The sequence below is a fragment of the Choristoneura fumiferana genome, chromosome 11 (genome assembly GCF_025370935.1).
Source record: "Choristoneura fumiferana chromosome 11, NRCan_CFum_1, whole genome shotgun sequence".
NCBI lineage: Eukaryota > Metazoa > Arthropoda > Insecta > Lepidoptera > Tortricidae > Choristoneura > Choristoneura fumiferana.
The window spans coordinates 18,218,886-18,235,597 of NC_133482.1; the positions used below are offsets into that span (position 1 = coordinate 18,218,886).

The window sequence follows — 16,712 nt, forward strand, 5'->3', positions numbered from 1 at the left end:
TTATAGCTTACAACACTGTAGCTTGTAATACTGAGGCTTAAAGTTCAGTGTATATTGTGAAGGTTATAGCTGAGTTTAAGCGGGATTAGAAGGAGAAACAGTGACGAATGCTGAGCGGAACGAAAGTTTCCATTACAAGCAAAAAATATAAAAACTATTGGTGCGACAAAGTGGAACGTAAACCAATGCTTTAAGTCAAGTTAGTCATTTGTATTTGTTGTCAATGTAAATTGGTAGCAGTATACGTCCGTACCGTACCGTGAACCCGCGGCTTTAACCAGGCCATCTGTCCATCTTGTTGGTGGACGTCCTACACTGCGTTGCCGATCCGCGGCCTCCACTCGAGAACTTTTCGGTCCCAACGGCCATCCGCTCTCCGTGCTATATGGCCCGCCATTGCCATTCAATGAGCTAATTCGCTTGGCTATGTCGGTGACCTTGTTCTTCTACATATCTCCTCATTTCTGATTCGGTCCCGTAGAGAAACCCCAAGGATAGCTCTCTCCATAGCTCGCAGTCAAAATGTAACGAAATATAGTCACCCAAGTAAGTGCTTTACAATTCACTTTTAGGGTCCGGAGCCAAAGTGGCAAAAATGGACCTTTATAGTTTCGTCAAGTCCGTCTGTCTGTCTGTCTGTCTGTCTGTCCGTCGTATGTCACAGGCATTTACTCGAAAACTCAATCAATAAAATTTGAAATACGGATGTCTTGTCAAGCCGCTATTTAGTTTTGTAGTTACGACAGCACTTCATACACGTGACAGAATTTGAAAAGATTAACTCGCATCAAGGCACATAGTTCGACAGCTCTTTTGAAAAGATAGGAAGGTTTCTCAAAATTTTTTGATTAAGTGAAGATTTCCGGAAATAATCGCTCCCAAAGTAGCAAAAATTGTGTCCCCCCCTCTATCTAGTAAACCGTTTGTCCAAAAAATATGAAAAAAATATGAAAAGGTACCGCTTAAAAAATACTTTCAACGAAAATTGGTTTCTAAATGATCGGATATACCGTTTTTGAGTTATTGCCGAAAAACTGCGCTTCTCAACAAAAGGACGTAAGTGCCGTGAAGATACGCTCTTTTTCTGGTAATAGATTTTAAGACTGTAGTAAGTGTTTTAATTGTGTTATAACGCACATAATTTACTTGTTTTTTTTTTCATAATGGCTACGGAACCCTATCTTGGGCGTGTCCGACACGCTCTTGGCCGTTTTTTTAAGTACCTATAGGTCCATCGATACTAAGTATAGATGATTCTGCCTTACTTACAGGCTGCGAGTTCACCAGAGATGAGCAAGGATGTGTTGCGAGAAATGAGTTTGTCATGAATCAATAGAAACGCCTTTACCTATCCTCGCTCCACCTAAAACGTAGTGGTTATTCTCTTTGGCTCCACCGAGCTATTTCCACTATAGAGACACGCTGAGCGATGAGGTACCGTAAACTGCTTTAACTATGCCCTCTGGCCCCAACATTGCCTGATTCGATTTAGAGTCGATGACTAGCACCCTTCCAGGTTTTTAAACTTTTATCCCCCCGTAATAATAATTCCCGTGTGATAAAAGTTTAAAACCTATAAGAGTGCTAAGTTATCGACTCTAAATCGAATCAGGCAATGTTGGAGCTAGGGGGCAAAGTTGAAGCAGTTTACGGTAAATGAAGCGATTCTGTTGATTCATGATAAACTCATTCTTCGCAACACATCCTCTTACACTTTTGGTAGTGACGCAGCCTTAGTTGGCTTTAAAATTTGTACCTTCAATTCACGAATCTGACTTGCACTTGCTCCTATTTTTTTCGTATTTACCTACACTTTAACATCCGTCCATGGTTTATCATTATCTTCGCCTGCCACGTCAATATTACCGAAAACAGACAATTGTACACAATGACAGTGACAATAGCATGACCCAGCCACCACGCCTCTAGACCTTGAGTTTGGAACTTATAATCTGGGGACCTTGGGAATTATTTGCTTATTTCTCAATAGGACTCTGTCATGGGCGTCTGCATTTTTTAGGGTGTCTAAATTAAAGATACAGCCATTAAAATAGTCAAAAGCGAGTTTTTGGTTTTTGAACTTACTACTATACTTAAAATTGGGACAAAAAAAACCGGCAAAATAGGGTTCCGTAGCCATTACGAAAAAAATAAGTAATATTTTTCTAAGGATTTCGTATTTTATAGGTACGGAATCTTCCAAGTTTAGGTATATTTTATACCTTAGGCTGCTATTTACTCATAAACTACTAATACTTCTCAAGCAAACTTAACCGTTATAGTTTTCCTTGAAAGTTTGATATACTTACTACCATCCTGAATTTTTTAAACTCTTTCAACCCATCGGTTTAGATATTAGAGGAGGAGGGGGGGCGCTCGATTTTAATGAAAATATTTGCATTTTAAAATTGAATATTTCGCAAACAAATCACTGAATCGAAATATCGTTTTTGCAAACCCCTAATAGTTTTAAAATACTTATCCAACGATACCCCACACTATAGGGTTGGATGAGAAAAAAAATCACCCCCACTTTATGTCTATGGGAGAAACCCTAATAATTTTTTTTTAAGAATTTTTAATTGTACCATTTTGTCGGCATAGTTTACTTATATATCCGTGCAAAATTACAGCTTTCTAGCATTGATAGTCCCTGAGCAAAGCCGCGGACGGACAGACAGACAGACAACTATAAGGGTTCCGTTTTTGCCATTTTGGCTCCGGAACCCTAAAAACGGTCAATTCTATTTCGAACTTTAGATAAAAGTGACTCTTTATTTTAGCTCAGCAGTGTATTGTACGGACATTGCTAAGAATACAAGTAGAAACTCAATACGTGCGTTATTTCAACAATTGCAAGCATTACATTAATTCAAGTCTGCGTTAGAACAATCGACAGCTAGTTAGTCACTATCAGGTGCCTTCATCAAATATTCTACGGACACGATGAAGTTAGCTTCAAGAATTTAAAATGGTTTCATTATGATTACTACCTACTAGTTTACTTCTCCGTCTATGCTCTTGTTTCTTTTCTTTCTATCCCGTGGAATTTCAAAATTGGAAAAGAATCTAAGTATTTACAAAATTTCAGAGGTTCGTGGGTCAAACCCCGGCCCGCACGTCCGAGTTTTTCGAAATTTATGTGCGAAATTACATACGTGAAGACATGACACCTGTGAAGTAATTCAATGGTATGTATTTGTGAAGTTCCCAATCCGCAATGGGCCCGCGTGGGAACTACGGCCCAAGCCCTCCATTCTGAGAGGAGGCAGCGGTGGGACGTAAATAGGCTGGGATTTTCAAAATTTCAGTTTTCTAGGGCCAAGGTTTGAGTCGAGCGTTGATGAGTCAATGATGGTGAATCAATGATTACCTTTTATGTTAATAACATCCAAAATTCAATTCGAGTCATAATAAGTGAGAACGCATTCCAAATTAAAATTCAGTGTAAAGTATATAAGACGTTTTATAAAATTTATGGCGGACGTTAATTGGTATGTATACTGAAAACCTCAGACATCCCAATAGTATTTTTTTTATTTTAATTTTGTTTGGTATAAAATATTCAGAACATATTTATATGTTTTGCTAAAATAGTAATTCTCCTTGATTTCTAATTCAACACACACAATTTAGATTTAGTATTGTCACCTATCAGTTCTGTTGCGCATAACGCTGCGCCATTTTTATGCCGCATACAGACTCACGCCGAGAACACCCGAGAAGCGTGAATGTGATCGCTTTCTCACCGTCTCGTTCTCGCGCTCGCCTGTTCTCCGATCGGTGTCGGTATTTTCAAAGGGTTTCTCGGGCGACGACACGAGAACGGTATTACATTCTTGTTCGGTCTCAGTGCGACCGTGGACTTAATTGTGTGTTGTCGACGTTGTCGTGTTTACAAGTGTAGGTAATTCAGTGCTATAAAATGTGGAGTAACGCATTAGAATTAAAGTTCATAGAACATTTTCATTCAGAGCCTATTTTATGGGATGCAAGCCGCTGCACTGTCGTCCATTCCGGATAACGATCGAGAATGCGAATGAGAAGGTCGCATGAGTGTAGATGCCTTCTCGGTTCTCGCGCAATTTCTCGGCAAGACTTCGCCGAAACTTCTCGCGTGAGTCTGTAGGCGCTATTAAAGGAAAATGAAACCGAACCGACCCACCGAAAAACAGCCAGTATTAAATTAAAGCATCTAAATAAATGCAACCTCGCTAAGACATTTTCACTAGCGTATGTTTTATTCATAAATCTAGACACAGTAAAAAGGTATAAAAACTAACACACAAGCTGATTTAAAATATGGTCTATACATGTTTATACTTAATTTTATTAATTCTACTCTTGATTTTGAGCAAACTACATTCAGGTTTTCAGTTATTCCATCCACGAGTTTGGAAATAATTTCAATCATATCGGAGAATGTAACAGATGCACATATTATTAATGACTCTGGACACCGCATTAAGTGCCACATTACCTTAAGGAATAACTGCGATATCCTCATATTCTTCTAACAGGTAAATTGCTGTTTTGCATGGCACTTCTGTAAATTAGGAAGTGGCGTAGGCGTCGCATTATTGCGACAACTGAGCGAATTCTTCAAGAGCCGCTCATTACTGGTGGTCATTGGTTTGCGCTATATTTAGCTGTGACACTGCACCAGGTCTACTGGAGCTACTTAATTGATATTAATTGGTTCTCGAAAACACTTGGATATTTAAATGTTACGGCGCATTTGTTTGAATGAAGTAGAGCACATTTAATTTAAGACTCAATTGGGACTTAAACTTTTAGATTTAGTCGTTAAACCTGGCTTAAGCTTGACAGTTACATACATTTTGAGACTACTAAACTGAGCTTAACGCAAACTCGAGATTTATGTCATTGTGTTTCCAGCAAGTAGCCATAAGAACAAAATATGATTTGTACAAGGTGTTCATTAAATAACTAAAAATCTGAAAGTGGTTTGTTAAAAATTGAGAGTAGAATCGATTACAGTATATTTTGAATCAGGTTGTGTTTTTTAAAATCAATTTTGCCACTGTACCTACCCAGTTTAAAAATTACGAATACAGCATACGCTGATTAAATATTTTAGCGAGGTTATATAGCATTTAGATAATTAATACCTACTTATTGGTCGATTTTCTGTCAGTTTCATTTTCTTCTATAAACAGCGAAGCCAAATTACGAGTGTAGAGTTAGAAATTAAATGGAATTACTGACTTAGCAAAATGTATGATTTTTTTTATTCGACTGGATGGCAAACGAGCAAGTGGGTCTCCTGATGGTAAGAGATCAGCACCGCCCATAAACATCTGCAATACCAGGGTTATTGCAGATGCGTTGCCAATCTAGAGGCCTAAGATGAGATACCTCAAGTGCCAGTAATTTCACCGGCTGTCTTACTCTTCACGCCGAAACACAACAGTGCAAGCACTGCTGCTTCACGGCAGGATTAGCGAGCAAGATGATGGTAGCAATCTGGGCGGACCTTGTACAAACAACACACACACATACAATACATTTTCTTAATAATTATGATATTTGAAAATAAATACAAAATATTATTATCATCATCATCATCAGCCGAAAAGTATCCACTACTGAACAAAGGTCCCAGGTTGTTGGAAAGTATCCACTACTGAACAAAGGTCCCAGGTTGTTGGAAAGTATCCACTACTGAACAAAGGTCCCAGGTTGTTGGAAAGTATCCACTACTGAACAAAGGTCCCAGGTTGTTGGAAAGTATCCACTACTGAACAAAGGTCCCAGGTTGTTGGAAAGTATCCACTACTGAACAAAGGTCCCAGGTTGTTGGAAAGTATCCACTACTGAACAAAGGTCCCAGATTTTTGGAAAGTATCCACTACTGAACAAAGGTCCCAGGTTGTTGGAAAGTATCCACTACTGAACAAAGGTCCCAGGTTGTTGGAAAGTATCCACTACTGAACAAAGGTCCCAGGTTGTTGGAAAGACTGAGGTTTTTAGTTTATTACACTTAGGCCGATATGATGCCAAGTTTTTTCCCAGGACACTATATCTATATACCCTTTTGCCCTGCACCTTTGCCTCTCGTATGACACGGCCACACGTGATGACTATGACAATTAACTGTTGATTAGCGCCGAGGCCGGCTAATTCCTGCGCAGTGACACTCCATGATTGCAGCCGCGGGCTGTCATTACGGGGAATAAAATGCAATTGCAGCGAGTGAAAAATTATTAAAAGTACCAAGAGCTAGGCCCCTGTTTCAACAGCACAAGCGAGAGATGATATAATGTGTTTTTTTTTGACGTAGATATTCTAGAATGCAGCAAAAGAAGGTTGTGTTGTCTTTGGATGAGGCTCATTAATCGTGCTTTTATTCCGTATGATTATTGTGGGCACGTTTTTGTTGCATGATAGAAGATTCTTTTAGTTTCCAGGTTATCTAGTAGGAGTACAGGACGTCTAAAAAAATAATCAAAAAATAACGTCAAATTCTACAGCCCATTCATTAAAAAGCGTGACCACGAAAATGAGGTGGTTGTAACGCTGGAATAATGACCCTATGACTCTAGAGCGTAAAGTCATAGGTATTCGTAGAAGGTGTGGGTTCAAATCCTGTCCGATAATCCATGAATCTTTTTCATCATCGTCCCACTGCTGAACTCAGGCCTCCTCTAAAATGAGAGGCTCAAATGAGACACCATCGGTTTTTAAAACTTTTTTTTCATCCCACTTATTCGTAAACAGTGTCACTCGTAATATATACAGGCTTCTAATAGACTCTCGTTCGTAATTCCTTATTTGCCGCCCTTAACAAACAATGATAAATGGTTCCTTTGTAAAATAACGGAACCCTGATGCGTTTTATTATTTGCAATCCGTGCATTACCGACTCTAATCTGCGTGTAATCTCGAATATCGCGCTAATTAGGTGTTCTAATCTGCGCCAGCGCATACACGGCTGTAATTTGTGTATGAGCAAAAGTCGCCAATTATGACCCGGCCACCACCATAGTTACACACGACCAGCGACGCGTCGAGCGTGTTCCCTGTACATTACGTGGTTGTGACTCTTGCCATGCATCGGTTGCCTGGCAGAACACGCAGTGGACAGAGAAAATCGTCGCGTGGTCCTAGCTGAGCAGATAACAGTTATCGTTTATCAAAATTATATATTTTTAGAAATAAATGTCCCCCGACGCAAAAAGAGGGGTGTTATAAGTTTGACCGCTATGTGTTTCTGTCTGTGGCACCGTAGCTCTTAAACGGATGATCCGATTCAAATGTGGTTTATTTATTTGAAAACAGCTTTTCTAGCGATGGTTCTTAGATATATTTACTCAGAGATGTAGATGAAAATTAATTACTTGAGTCACTAATTGAGGCAAACTGCAGCCGAATTGGACTAACGAAGATTAACCTGCCCTCAAGGTTACAAACAGACCAGCCATCACACGCTATGTTGTCGTAGCTCAACGCATCTCTTTCCTACAGGGACACTCAGTAAAGGACGTAAGCTGCCAACACCTCGGCTGGATCAATCAATTTTGTACTTAGCCCGGCAGATTTTGATTTGTCGATAAATTGACATGAGATTAAAGCTGCGTCAGGCTTGTGTTACAACTGTAGTGTTTTGTGGTTAACGTACGCGTATTTTCAAAATGGGTCTCCATGAAAGTAGACACCTATCAACGTGGTGAAATAGGGGTTTGGTTAGAGCTCCGCCGAGCTGTTTCCACTAGAAATGCGTTGGGCGAGGATAGGTAAAAGAAGCGATTCTATTGGTTCATAACAAACACATTCTGCACAGCCAGCAGCAGAAAGCCAGAAGTAGATGAGGGGTTGTGGCGTTCAAAATGATCTACTTAACACGACTTTACTGTCAAGGGAATAAGAGAGTGTTTACCATTTTGACCACCACAACCGCTGCATCCAAAACTCCACAACTTCTGCCGCTGACTGTACAGCTCTGGGGGAAACGGTGTGTGGAAAGTTTTCAAGGTATAAACAGTAGGCGGCCTCATGACTACAGACCTTAGTAATATTCATCATCATCATCATGTCAGCCGAAAGACGTCCACTGCTGGACATAGGCCTCCCCCAAGGCTCTCCACTCAGACCGGTCTTGTGCTTAGTAATATTAACATGCGACTTACTTTTATCCAGGTCTAATTCTAGCGCCGCCTTCCTGGCGTCGGGCGTGGAGATCTCGTGCTCCACGAAGTACTCCTCGTAGCGGACCTCCAGCAGGCCATCGTAGTACTCCTTGTCGGAGTCATTGCTCCGCGACGTATTGGCGCGCCCCGTGCCCACTGCCTTAGTGTTGGCTGCGTGTCTCACCTCAAACAGACAAGTCATCAGCCTATAGCAATCCACTGCTGAAAATATGCCTCCCCCAATGAGCACTGCGCCCTGTCCTCGGCTAGAGTTTGGAGTTGAAATAAAAAATAGAAAAATATTCCAAAAACCAATCTTAATGGTAGAAGTTAGTTGAAAGAAGAGGATGAATAAGACTTGAAAAGGCTACGGCTGATATGATGATAATTGAGGTGATGAGAGTAGATGAACGACTCTTGGTGATGTGATGACGTACCAGGACCTCAGGCACGCGGAAGATGACGTCGGCAGCGACCGCCGGCAGCAACAACAGCAGCAGCTGCGCGCGCGCAGGCGGCCGCCGCATCCCATCGCACGACACCGTCTCGCTCAGCCTGCGACAACACAAAAATATATGTTCAGTATCAGTATCATAAGATTTTTTTATTTAAAGTATACTGCTAACTAGGGACCAAGCCCTCTCATTCTGAAAGGAGACCTGTGTCCTGCAATGGGACGTATTATAGGCCGAGATGATGGCAATGATGATAATGATCCTATTAATACCTATTATAAATCCAAAAGCTTGTGTGTGCGTACGTGCTTGACTTTGGATTATCCCAAACATAAAGCATATGTAAAAAACGACATAAAACAAATTATTTAAAGGAGTGCCATAGATGAGATTCCAAAGATGCTGGCAGCGTTCTCTCTCGAGGAAGCTGCCAGCTTTTTCATCCCCTGTGACGTCTAAAGTACTAACTAACCTCTTTTTATTACAAGCTTTTATTTAGTTTCACCTGTCCCGTTGTCTGTCTGTCTGTCTGTCTGTCTGTAGTCAAATCTTGCAAGTTAAATTCGACCAGCTTCCAGTAGTCGGATTGACTTGAAATTTGGCATACTTAAGTAAATCACGTGACAATACAATAATCTAGTAGTGACTTCCTGGTAGTCCAGCCAGGATCGTCTCCGCAGGACGGAACTCTTCAACGGTTAATAGCATCGACTTGAAATGTGGTATGCAAATGTAGTTTGGGTGACAATGCAAGTACAGTCAACAAAAAGTACAGTCAGCAAAAAAAGCTTGTATTAAAATTAAAAAAAAAATATGGTTAAGTTATTTACCCCACGACGCAAAAAGAGGGGTGTTATAAGTTTGACCGCTATTTGTGTCTGTCTTCTTTTTACTAAGTACCTTTGACTGATATAATTAAAAGTAAAGAAATAAGGGCCACTTGAGATTTATCGGTAAAATAAAATCAAATTTTCATTTTCATTTTTATCTGAATACATTTAATCGAATGAAAAGTACCTTTTTGTATTGTGTAAAACCATTTTTAGACAAGGAACGTTAAACATAATTATATTTAAGTGTCCTCTATTTTCTTTTGCGTAGTATTTATATTTTGAGACAAATACTGCGAAAACTTATCATGACCTATCTAAGCCCCTAGATCCACTGCCGCCGATAAGATAACACAAGCTGAACTGAACACGAGACCAATTAGCAACGAGATAATTAATTAAACAGCCTCATCGATATATGTAGTTGTTATTGTATTTAACCCGCGGCTTCGCACGAGTAATTGACTTAGTGATTGAATTGAAATACAGGGACTTCGCAAAAATCCCCGTAGGGATTCCCAGAAATAACATCGTAAATTTCATTAACGTTGCATAAACCTGCGTTAAAGTTCATGTCCGCTGGACATTCATTAAGAGGTAGGTAGATTACTTGTAAGTAGATTGTTATTATCGCGCCGAGAATGATGAGAATTGTACCTAGTCTCTCGCTTCACGGACAGAGCGTGTGTGCTGTCGCTGCAGTCATACCATGTGTTTCGGTTGTTATGAGTAGGTACGACCCTGTTAATCTTCTGGCCGACATGATCGAGTACAATGGGGCAATAAGTATTTTATTGCTCTGGGACTCAAATGCAAATGGCCCGATGGCTGCCACGGTGGCGATGCGTTCTGCGAATGCAATTGCAGTTAGCACAGTGCACAGAATATACGTTGTAACACTACTCTCTAACACTCATATAACTTTCAACACATAGGACAAGTTCGACTTGATATACTGCACGAGGTTGATAAAATGTTTCCTGAATGTCATCGACCTCAAATTTAGGGTGGATTGTGGGCAATATGGACAAGCATGCTTCAGCTTAGACTCTGTAGAAAACTGCTTCAACTTTGCCCTCTGGCCCCAACATTGCCTGATTCGATTTAGAGTCGATAACTTATCACCCTTTAGGTTTTGAAACTTAAATCCCCCCGTAATAATAATTCCCGTGAAGATAAAAGTTTAAAACCTATAAGAGTGCAAAATTATCGAGTTTTAATCAAATCAGGCAATGTTGGGGCCAGAGGGCAAAGTTGAAGCAGTTTACGGTACTTATCATCATCATCGCCAGACGAAAGACGGCTACTGCTGGATATAAGGCTCACCCAAAGAACGCCACAATAACCTGTCCTGCGCCGCCGCGTCAGTCGGACTCCATCAGGACTGATCAGGACATATCAGTCTACTTGGTGGAAGCCCTACCCACACTGCGTCTTCGGGTACGTGCCCAGCACTCAAGAAAACATTGGCCCTAACGGTCATTAGTTTAGCCTTACCTACTGTCACTTAAGTTTGGCAATTCTTTGGGGTATGTCGCAAACTTTGGTTCTTCTACAGGTTTCCTCATTCCATATCCAACTACCACGACGTTTTGACGACCGGATGGCTTCGAATCCCGGCCGGTGCAGATATTTGTATGAATAATACGAATGTGTGTTCTCTGGTCTTGGATGTTTAATATGTATTTATCTATATAAGTATGTTTATCCGTTGCCTAGTGTCCATAGTACAAGCTTTGCTTAGTTTGGGACTAGGTCAATTGGTGTCAAGTGTCCCATGATATTTATTTATTTATTTATTACCACGAACTTTCGACTTAGGACATGCGTATTTCACGCTTATCTCACTTTGAAGGTTACTCACTCTTTACCACTATTTATAGCGCAGCAATTACAATCTGTGTGGTGTGAGGCTCATTAGCAAGCACCCCGTGCCGTGGTAGAGGCATCCGTGCCACAGATAGCGAAGAAAGGTTCTGAGTTAGATTAGGGCTTCTACAGTATACGAGTTACTTCATTACCTACTAGGATCTAATGGTCTTTATTAACGGGTGGCAGGATTCTTATAGCAATTGCAATATAGTACACAATGGTGACATGTCTTTTAACTGAAGAACGTTCTAATTGTAGATAAGTACTTGTACGGGCCACTCTTGTATTATGGTAGAGTTATACCCGACATGATTACAGCGATTCGAAGGTTATCACGAATAAATGATTATTTTCATTCTTTCTATCTTTCAATCCGTAGCTCCTTCTACCACTACCTATACCTTCATTTTCCTTTCTTTCTTCTTTCCTTATATTCCTTCGATCATTAATAAATGAGTGACTCGTATGTATTTAAATAATTATTATCTACATTTTACGGTACATACTCTGTTCTGTGTGAAAAAACAAACATTGAAGAAGTATATTTTGTCCGATGCATTTGTTTATCATTTGCTGTTATGGCTGCTAAATTATAACTACGGAGCTGGGTGAAAGGTGACTTTCGCATATGTTACGTTCCCATTAATGCTTTAAGAAATGGGTTATCTATTGAACTAGGACCCATTAAGATGCACGTCGCGTGTGCCCGAATGTCCGCCGGCCTTTCGCTGGCCCTTTGGTTCAGTGGGTCAGCGTAGGGACTGATGGACGTGTGAATTGACACGTCGACCGTTTTATTACTAGGTTTTCGATTGAATGGGTCAAATGAAATGGGGTTTTGTAAGATATAAAACGTGTCTACTCTCAAGACAAAGAGCGAAATCTCGAGTAGAGTTCTTTTTTTTCTGTAAAATGATCTTAAGATAAGTTTAGCAGATGTATTCAGCATGCAAGCAAGCGTACAAATATTTAGTTCTAGGTCACTAAAATTTAGGTTGTATTTTTCGTCAATATTATTTTATCTATATAGGACATTTTATTATTTGTTAGATTATTGTTATATTATGTCATTTAATTACTATTTGAAAATAATCTTTCTCATGAAAGTTCTAATATTGTAAACTATTTGATTACTTAGATGAATATCAAAAAAATATTTACAAAATAAAAAGAATGTATGTTTTGAAGTATTCAATCGTGAATCAATCAGCAGGGCTACTACGAAACTCGAAGTTCGTGTCGTGCGGTCCCTCTGACACTTATACTATTTAATACGAGAGCGAGAGGGACGGTACGATACGAACTTCGAGTTTCGAGTTTCGTTGTAGCCCTGCAGTTCTCATTTAAAAATGTAGCGTCTATGGTATAAGGCTCTTTACAACATAGGTTTACAAATACCCTAATCAACATGGTATATTCCTCTTTGTTCAGAGCGTAGACATTTTGTATTAATTAGGACGTTTGAAACGTACTATTTAGAATTTTTATCATTTTTATAGCAATGCTGTGGAACGTATCTTGTCTGGGTATCCACTGAAAACCGTTAATAAACATTTGTTTGTTTTTAAAGAAAATAAAAGTCTATCAAGGATAATTACAGGAGGAGACACTTTAAATTATATATTAAGAACAGTTCTATCATACCACATTTTTAATATTCATTCAATGCAAATTAAAAAATTAAAAATTCAAATGATTTATTCAGTAAATAGGCCGCAATGGGCACTTTTACACGTCATTTTTTAAACTACCAGCGCCTTCGGAAATACCATCATTGCCATGGCAAGAAGAATCCGCTCTGCTCGCGCGACAGACAGACAGACAGTTTGACAGTTGTAATGATGATGAAAACGCGGGTAGTTGTGTGCCGGTGTCAGTTTCGTCGGGTAGTCGCGCGAGCAGAGCGGCGGCGCGCAGTGCGCGTGTTGCAGCAGCCGCTGAGTCGCGTTGCTCCGAAGACGAAGGGCTACGGATTAGCCCGAAACATGTCGAGCTAAACTCGATTTAAGACGTGAGATATCCGGGTCATTATATTTAATATGAGTGAATTTATAGTTTCCACGGGAAACAAATTCACTTATGAAGCAGTCAACACCTAGTAACAAATATTTACTAGAACCAAAGGGACTCGCAAAACAAACCAATAAAACAAACGAGTATAAAACGTCGGTAACTGCCAGTAATCCAATCTCTCGGCCAATCCACCTCATCTCGCGTTAAACCGCGTTTACTCGCGTATTGACGAGTTTACGATTAGTTTTTACGAGTTAACGATTTACGAGCCTCGTCGGGTAAGTGATAATGCACAACCAAGGACGTTGAGATGAGGTGTTTATGGGGACCTTGTTACATATTCTTTATCTAAGATTTCCTATGAATTTACTATAAATAAAGCTATTGAATCATCCTAAAGAGATACAGTTTTCATGCATCTTTTCATCTTTAGCTGTGGTAGGTTTAACTTTTAATCTCTCAAGCCGTAGGCACAAATCCAGATTTTACTCTCAAGTAATTATTTATTTGTGACTCGCATCTGAGGTTTCGAAATTCAAATGTGAAATCGCATTTGAAATTTACTTCGAGATTTATGGTGAAGAAACCTTGCACAAAACTGCGAAGTATTTCAGTGGTACGTGCAAAGCCCGCGTGGGAACTATGGCCCAAGCCCTCTCATTCAGAGAGGAGGCCTGTGCCCAGCAGTGGGACGTAAATAGGCTGGGATGATTGAAGTATACTAAGGATATACTTCGAGCTGAGTTATGTTAAGTGAATGAACGATAACGTTATGGAACTTTGTTAGCTTTGCGAGTAAGTTATCTTGAGTTTTGATAAGATAAGTGTGAAGTTCTAAGCTCGTAGTGTGGCAAAGTGGTACAAAAAATGCAACGTTATAGACTGGAATATTATTAAGTGGGCTGTATTTTTATACTATATTCTGCGAAAGATTTCCGTTGGGTTTCATACATTGACGATTGCATTTTCAAGTGGTTAGAGAACCTTGGCTTGGAAGCTTGAGATCCAGGCTTCGGTCCTCAGTCGGGGCTGATATTTGTAATGGTTGTTCTGGAGCCTTGAGTATTTAAAATAAGCACTAGGTCAATGAGAGTTTATTGACAGGAAAAAATATCGATAGATGACGATTAGTTCATTTAGTTATTTCATTTCAACGAATCACAAACGTAACACAAATCGTCACGAGGTACTTTGAAAAAAGCTGGTATCTCAAAATCGATGATCTTTCGAGTGAACTTAATGAACATTGTCTTACGACGACTGTAATTTTTTTTTTTTATAGAAATTTATTCCTTCATCTGTTTCGAATTCTTTTCATCCCACGCAGACTTGTAAAAAAATATGTTTCGAGCACCGCTACTCAATGCTGGCTGCTCTGCAAAATTTAGCCATACCTGTGTCACCTGTCAGACGCGAGCGTGTTGCGCATGCCCAAACAATGGCATTTGCATACGAATGCGCGCGCGCAGGCAGACGCACGGCGGAGCTTCCGGATTATGCTAGTATTCCGTTTAATGTTGAATATTGTCTGACCGATGCAAAATTTCCAGGCAAAAACCGAAGCTTATTTTATGCAGAGATTGAGAATTAAATTTTAATGGATGTTAAAATCTGCCGCATTTTCATACATGTGCATTATATATTTTTTCGAAAATGTTTATTTTGGCAAATGTTTCATTTCCCAAGTATTAAATTTCTCCGAACCCATATTATTTTCGGAACTTTCATAAATCAAACCTAACCTAACCTACTGTGCTCTATAAACCGTAAGAAAATATTCTGACAAAAATTTTGGTTTCGGAGAAATTTGATACTTGGGAAATGAAACATTTGGAAAAAAATATGTGCGAAACGGCAGTACACGATTATACAGACAGTTAAACTTAGACATGTTAAACCGGCCGAATCTGAGCCGGACCATTGCACCGAGGATTTCGTACAAATAATAGGTATTTAAAAATATCTCTGTCTTACAGTAGCAAAGTGTCGATAGAATCCTATTTTCACCGGCTTGGCCAATATTTATAAAAATAGAATCAAGACATACAGAATTTATGAAAGATATAAGCGATTTTTACTACGGCTTTACACGAAAATATCTGACACCAGCACGCCACTGCTGTGTACCAGAGCCCTGCTTGTAAGTACGCAGTGTCAGTTCATTTAGATTGGTTACTGAAATAGATAGACAGACGTAAAAATTTAAGATCTTCAGATTTCTTTATTAGTGGTGCTACAAGAGCTAGGCTACCTTTAACAAACTAGCTTTTACCCGCGCTACGTCCGCGTGGTATTCGGTTATCACCCGCTGTTCCCTTGGGAACTGTGAATTTCCGGGATAAAAGTAGCCTATGTCACTCTCTGGCCCATAAAATTATCTCTAGGTATGCCAAAAATCACGTCGATCCGTCGCTCCATTTCGACGTGAAAGACGGACACAACAACACAACACTTTCGTATTTGTAATATAGTATTATGATTATGTTTTGAACGTATGTATGTATTTGATTGCGTAGAGTTAGAGAAGTTTGATTTTTCACTGCACTGCTGCAGATTCAAAAACGGTATTACGAGGTCAAACTTGACCTTCATTGAGCTTTCTAACGAGCATCTGTTGTCTAGACACAATACTTCATTGACCTACTTTCACTTGGAAGGGAGTCCTCACCTGCCCTTAAAGGGACTTTTGGGAAGGGTGCAGGTCGTTGACCCCGGCCAGGTCAATACCCGATACCGTACAATATTTAGCACAACAGATTACATTTGATAAAGGGGAACACGTGGTATTTTGATCATGGAGTTTGTTATAGAAATAAAGAATACCTATCTTACCTAACCCTAAAAGGATACACAATATTTATAAAACTTACTCTAACCTAACTTTATGTTCCTACTTTAGATTCGCGCAAGCATCGCTGGAAGAATATTCTTAGCTCAAGTTTTTTAGAGAGGGTAAGTGAAACATAGAGAGAAAGGCATGATATTGTATTTGTGGAGACGTTAATGCCTAAAGTAGAAATAAAAATTTAGAAACAAAAAAATTACAAAACCTACACGCCTGAGGCCGTCTTTGCCTAACGTTTCTGACGCTCACGATCGCAATCAAGTTACATTTATACCGGGTGTGGCCTGTAATACGAGAAAATAATTTAAACATAGATCATACTCGTCAAACTGAACAACATTAGTTCAGCGACTTTTAAAAATAATTAGTTTTTTAATTTTTTGCACTTTTAAGTTATTCAAAGAAGCAATGTAAAGCAAATGTGCTTGATGTTTTGTAGCGTGACAGGCGACGTCAGTGTGTTCTAGGATGGCGTACATTGATAGCAGTATTTATTTTTATTGAAAAAAATGGTCCATTGTTTTTTAAAAGTCGCTGGACTAATGTT

The 16,712-nt window shown here is 39.6% G+C and overlaps 1 protein-coding gene across 1 annotated transcript in view; it reads right to left on the bottom strand.

Annotated features, from left to right (window-relative positions):
• LOC141432908 (uncharacterized) overlaps positions 1-16,712 on the bottom strand; it is a 47,220-nt gene that overhangs the window by 10,109 nt on the left and 20,399 nt on the right. Inside the window, exons 2-3 of the mRNA XM_074094741.1 lie at positions 8,588-8,705; positions 8,151-8,334 (exon numbers count right to left, since the gene is read on the bottom strand). Of these exons, the coding sequence (XP_073950842.1) occupies positions 8,151-8,334; positions 8,588-8,677 (274 nt within the window). The 5' untranslated portion in view covers positions 8,678-8,705. The remainder of the gene's footprint in view (positions 1-8,150; positions 8,335-8,587; positions 8,706-16,712) is intronic.